We start from the raw sequence: 5,371 nt of genomic DNA, 5'->3' as shown, positions 1-5,371 counted from the left end.
TCCCTTTGTTGCCAGGCAGACCACTCAGTAACTGAGCTCCTATACTCTGCCAAGTGACAGGAGAATGATCAAACCACTTTCTGAAGGCTTTTGACAGCCAATGGAAGCCTTAGGAAGTGCAACGTAACCCCACAGATACTGTAGTTTCGAAAGGGACTAGAAAGAAGAACTACATTTCTCAGATCCTACACTTCCTGGTTTACTTTTTCTCAGGTTTTGGCCTGCGATATGAGTTCTGTTATACTCACAGACACCATTCAAACAGTTTTAGAAACTTCAGAGTGTTTTCTATCCAAAATCTACTAATAATATGCATATTCTAGTAACCTGTTTAAATTGAGTACATTTTTCATGCAGCTGTGAAAATACTGCCCCCTAGCTCAGACAGGTTAAGCGTGAAGATACTGTATTTCAACAAGTCTAGGACTAGGCGACAACATGGCAACAATGATAGTTTGGTACCAGCTTTGGTATAGTGTCGCCATAATATTTGAATTGAGGAAGTGTGATCATAATTGTTAGCATATTCTACGTCTTAAATGCACCCCGAGCCTTCAGATGTGAGCTAAACAGTGCACTTGAGATGCGTTTTAAGACGATGGATGAGAAATGTAACTTGTCATTTTCAAACATTTAGGTCAGTTGTATGCTGCTTTGCAATCTATTAACAGCAAGGGTCGCATTAAATAGGGGAAATATGTTTTACTGATGCATTTGTCAATATTCAATTCATACGCACAAAACATAAACAGAAGCATTCACTGTGCAAGTTGATACATGTAGGCCATTCATATATCTTATGCGCAGTACTTCGTTCAATTTATCGAATCAGTTAATGTTTTCTTGCTAAAACTGAAGACATTTCTCTCAAAAGACGGGGATGTCGATTTGCACGGGACTAGTATTATCAGAGGACATTGGAGTTTGCCCCCCAAAAAACAGTAGGTTATTCTGTCTGGTATTGTTACTCTCCTGCCATGTAAAAATGTCTAGCATGGCAGATTCGGACGGGACTAAAATGACAGATGTGGTGATTTGTGCTTGTGCACATAATTACATTACCCGACCTCCCCCAGTAAACTGAATAGAAGCATTTAAGAAATATATTTTGCACATTCTACTGCTCTCTATATTTGACTGTTTCTTTTTGTGTAACAATGTTTGACTTAAAAATCTGAATTTGAGTCCATTATAAAATGGCATGATTCTTGTCAAGGTTTTACAATTATCCACAATGGTGCTGAGGAGAGTGATTACAACCATATGACATCAGCAGTTTGAGTTCCCTGTAGAGTTGAATGTAGAAATGTCTGATTGGTCAAAAGGATATTGTAATCGTCATTATGCTAATAGACTATAGGTACAAAAGCATGAGATTCAAGTTCAGATTTTTGTATCACATTGTGACCAGAGAAAAGGGATTCACATGTGATGCATCGTCTGCATGGCTGAGAGGTAAGCTATGATGAAGCACCACGAAAACAAATCATACTTGCTGAATTGGAAACATTTATATTGAATGTCCCACCTTTTGAAATGGAAAAAGCATGTCCCTTTGGGTATTTGTGAAATATTTCCAATGAATAAGCAACAGTAATTTAATACATTTTACTAAGTGACAGTATACTGTGGCGAAAAATACAGCATTTACATTTTTTTAATTAAACCATGCATAATGTAATTATTTCCAAATAATATTCTGTAATTGATGTTTAAAATGCATATTACTAACTAATGTGACAATAATTTTATTACATTTTTTCCAGATAAGTTTCTTTCAACAATGACCATGGAACTAGGAATCAGTCTCAGCAAGGCTGATATTGTTGAGAATATACTTCTATGTTTTGAATCAGTGAATGGGTCTTGCAAACGATCAATCTTTCCTCCAACAATACGAGTATTACTTTATCTCTTCCTTGGCTCAATGTCTGTTCTCACAGTGTGTGGCAACCTTCTTGTAATCATCCCCATCATTCACTTCAAACAGCTCCACACCCCAACCAACTACCTCATCCTCTCTCTGGCTGTGTCAGACCTCCTCTTGGGGGTTTTAGTGATGCCTCCCAGCATGGTACATTCACTGGAAAGCTGCTGGTATTTTGGAGATTTATTCTGTAAAATATACACCAGCACTGATGTCATGTTGTGCACTGCATCCATTCTTAACTTGTGTTTTATTTCTATTGACCGGTATTATGCAGTGTGTCGCCCTCTCCTATATAGAACTAAAATAACTGTTCACGTTGTTTTGATTATGATGCTGGTCACCTGGACTGTTTCTGCCGTAGTAGGGTTTTGTATGATATTTCTGGAGCTCAATATTTGGGGCATTGAGGATTTTTACTACAAAAATGTTGCCTGTGAGGGAGAATGTATTTTGTTTCAAAACAAAGTGTCGAGTACTGTGTCTTCGGTGATCTCATTCTACATCCCAGGAGTAGGGATGCTTAGCATCTACCTAAAGATTTTCCTAATAGCACAGAGACAGGCACGCTCAATTCAGGGTACAACCAATCAGAACTCTGTAGGCAAATCACAGAGGAAGGCCACCAAAACACTTGCTGTCATTATGGGGGTATTTCTATCATTCTGGACACCCTTTTTTGTCGTCAACTGCATTGATCCTTTTATTAGTTACTCTACCCCACCAGTTTTGTTTGTAACATTTGTATGGATTGGCTATTTGAATTCAACAATTAATCCTATGGTGTATGCTTTCTTTTACAGTTGGTTCAGGAGGGCGTTTAGAATGATAATTTCTGGTAAAATATTTCAACCTGACTCTTCAATAATACAACTGTTTTCAGAATAAATATGTCCAAATCCAATACTTACAAAGGTGTGACACATATGTGCCTTGCTCTCAGTCCTTTATTAAACAATATCAGACACAGGTGTGTAGGTTTAAAAAACAAGTACAATCCAGTTGAATTTTGCTCTATACTCCAGCATTTCAGATCAAATATTTCATATGAAGTGACAGTACAGACTGTCACCTTTTATTTTAGGGTATTTTTATACATATCTGTTTTACTGTTTAGAAATGAATGTCCTTTATGTATCTACAGAGTACGCTCTTAATTTGATCACACTTTTTGCTGAGAATTTTCCTGCATAGAAGGAAATGCAAAATTGTAGTGTATTTGAGTTTAAAAAAGGCTTCTAAAGTTTTTTATTTCCACTTAGATTTTTTGTTATGGCAAATAAAATATCAGCCCTACAAAAGTGTCCATTCATTATAATCCACAATTCCTGCTGCTGCAGGATTCTTTTTCCTGCTGTAGCAAACTGCTGTAGCAAAAGATCCTACATCTGTGGTCCCCTGAATTTGAAGGTGTCTTTGGTTCCATATTCCTAACACACAATGACTGCATCAAGCTTGTGGCTCTACAAACTTGTCTGATGCTTGTGCAGTTTGTTTTGGTTGTGTTTCAGATAATCGTGTGTAATAAAAAGCATGAGCAGGCGCACACCCAGAGAAAATGATTTTGTGTAGAGGTGCTGACTAACGGTGAATAAACAATCAACTGTAAAACAAAGAGAGTCGCACACTCAATATGTATACATTCCCAGTAATTTAATGGGTAAAAATTGAAATGTATTGCCCAATAGAAACGAATGGTAAATAATGTTCTGTGTCATTTTGGAGTCACTTTTATTGTAAATAAGAATAGAATAGTTTCTGAACAGTACCGTTTCTAGGAATAAGAGACAAGCGGCCGGTTAGGGGCCCCCCTTAGGTAAGGTAGTCTACCCAGCTACCCAGCTATTAAAATTTGGGCGAGCCTACCAAATTCACATAGAAATGTGATTTATAGATCTGTCTTTCGCATTGAAAGCAAGTCTACGAAGCAGTACATCTGTTCTATGTGCGGCACTTCTATGCTTCCCCTTAAGTTTTGTTTTTGCTTCTTTTCCTTTTGGTTTTGTACACAAGCTTCAAACAGCTGAATATACAATATTTTTGGTTATGGAAAATATATTTCACAGCGGTTAGATGGTACAATGATTCTCTACACAATGACTGCTTGTTTTGCCCCATAAACTGAAATTAGGTGAATTATTAGAATTTTAGAAACCAGGAAATGCTTAGGGGCCCAAAAAAGCTAGAAATAGCCCTGTTTCTGAACACTTCTACATTAATGTGGTTGTTACCATGATTACAGATAATAATGAATGAATCGTGAATAACGATGAGTGAGAAAGTTACAGATACTCAAAGATCATAACCCCAAAACACGCTTACCTCTCACAATTACCAATAAAAGGGGAGGTTAGCATGTTTTGGGGGGTTATGATCTTAGTTACTCTAATGTTCTCACTCATCATTATTCACAAATAATTCATGATTATCCATAATCATGGTAGCATACACAATGTAGAAGTGTTCAGAAACATCTCTTCTTATTTACAATAAAAGTGACTCCAAAATGACACAATACAATATTCATCATTCAGTTCATATTGGGGCAAAACATAATCAAACAACCAAAACAAACTGCAAATGCAGCCAACAAGTTTCTAGAGCCACAAGCTTGAAGTAGTCATTGCATGCTAGGAATAAGGGACCAAACGGTAAAACAGATATGTATAAAAATACCCTCAAATAAAAGGTGACATTCTGTACTGTAACCTCATATGAAACAATGTATCTTAAATCCAGAATTATGTAGTATAGAGCGAAATGTCAAAAATGTAGCTTCACTGTCCAAATAAATACGGACAGACAAACAAACTTCTTCAGTTGAGCACCTGTCAGTTATGCAGAGAAAAAGATGAACAAGATGGATAACTCATTCCAGGTGATTCTGTACTGATACGTTTTCATTTGTTCACATTAATTTGTATTCAAGAGCACAAAAATAACATGTGCAGAACATACCGTAGAGTTATATATTGTATGTTCATAAGAGTGTGATGAGGTTTACATGCCAATATTAAGGCCTATATACTGTCCCACCTAGACATACAAATACAAAATCTCAGAGTTATACAAGATCCTTTCAGAATTCTTGTTTTAGTTGAGCCATTCTCAATAGTGCTGTAAGGAGACATTTGAAAACCTCTCAAACGGCCTTTGAATACACTCCAAGGAGCCTTGGTTTCCTACAAAACAGTTTGTCTGGTCTCTCTTATTGCAAAGGAATACTTGTGCTGATTCTTCCTCAAATGATCATGTCAATCTCTACTTGTCTGAATTTTAACTACTTCACCTGGACCGTCCCTGCCCAGCGAGCACCCTACATCTGGATGAAGAGGAACATCAAAATAATCATCAGCTGGGCCCTGTTTGTCGGCAGCATGTTCTCACTGTTATATCTAGCTGTAGATATAACATCATTAGTTGATCATCTCGACAATGTCTCAT

At 37.0% G+C, this 5,371-nt stretch overlaps 1 protein-coding gene across 1 annotated transcript; it reads left to right on the top strand.

The window, feature by feature from the left end:
• Positions 1-1,789: 1,789 nt before the first annotated feature.
• LOC106607909 (trace amine-associated receptor 1-like) lies at positions 1,790-2,946 on the top strand. Its single transcript, XM_014205389.3, has one exon. It carries the CDS (start codon positions 1,790-1,792, stop codon positions 2,813-2,815), a length of 1,026 nt encoding a protein of 341 aa, XP_014060864.2. The 3' UTR covers positions 2,816-2,946.
• The last annotated feature ends 2,425 nt before the right edge of the window (positions 2,947-5,371 follow it).

The sequence above is a fragment of the Salmo salar genome, chromosome 06, assembly GCF_965601325.2.
Source record: "Salmo salar chromosome 06, fSalSal1, whole genome shotgun sequence".
NCBI lineage: Eukaryota > Metazoa > Chordata > Actinopteri > Salmoniformes > Salmonidae > Salmo > Salmo salar.
Note: the sequence above shows the minus strand (reverse complement) of the source record. Positions and strands in the feature narration are given on the sequence as shown.

Bases quoted from the DNA above. Each gene is read 5' to 3' on its own strand.
- LOC106607909 (XM_014205389.3), top strand. From the start codon at position 1,790: ATGGAACTAGGAATCAGTCTCAGCAAGGCTGATATTGTTGAGAATATA.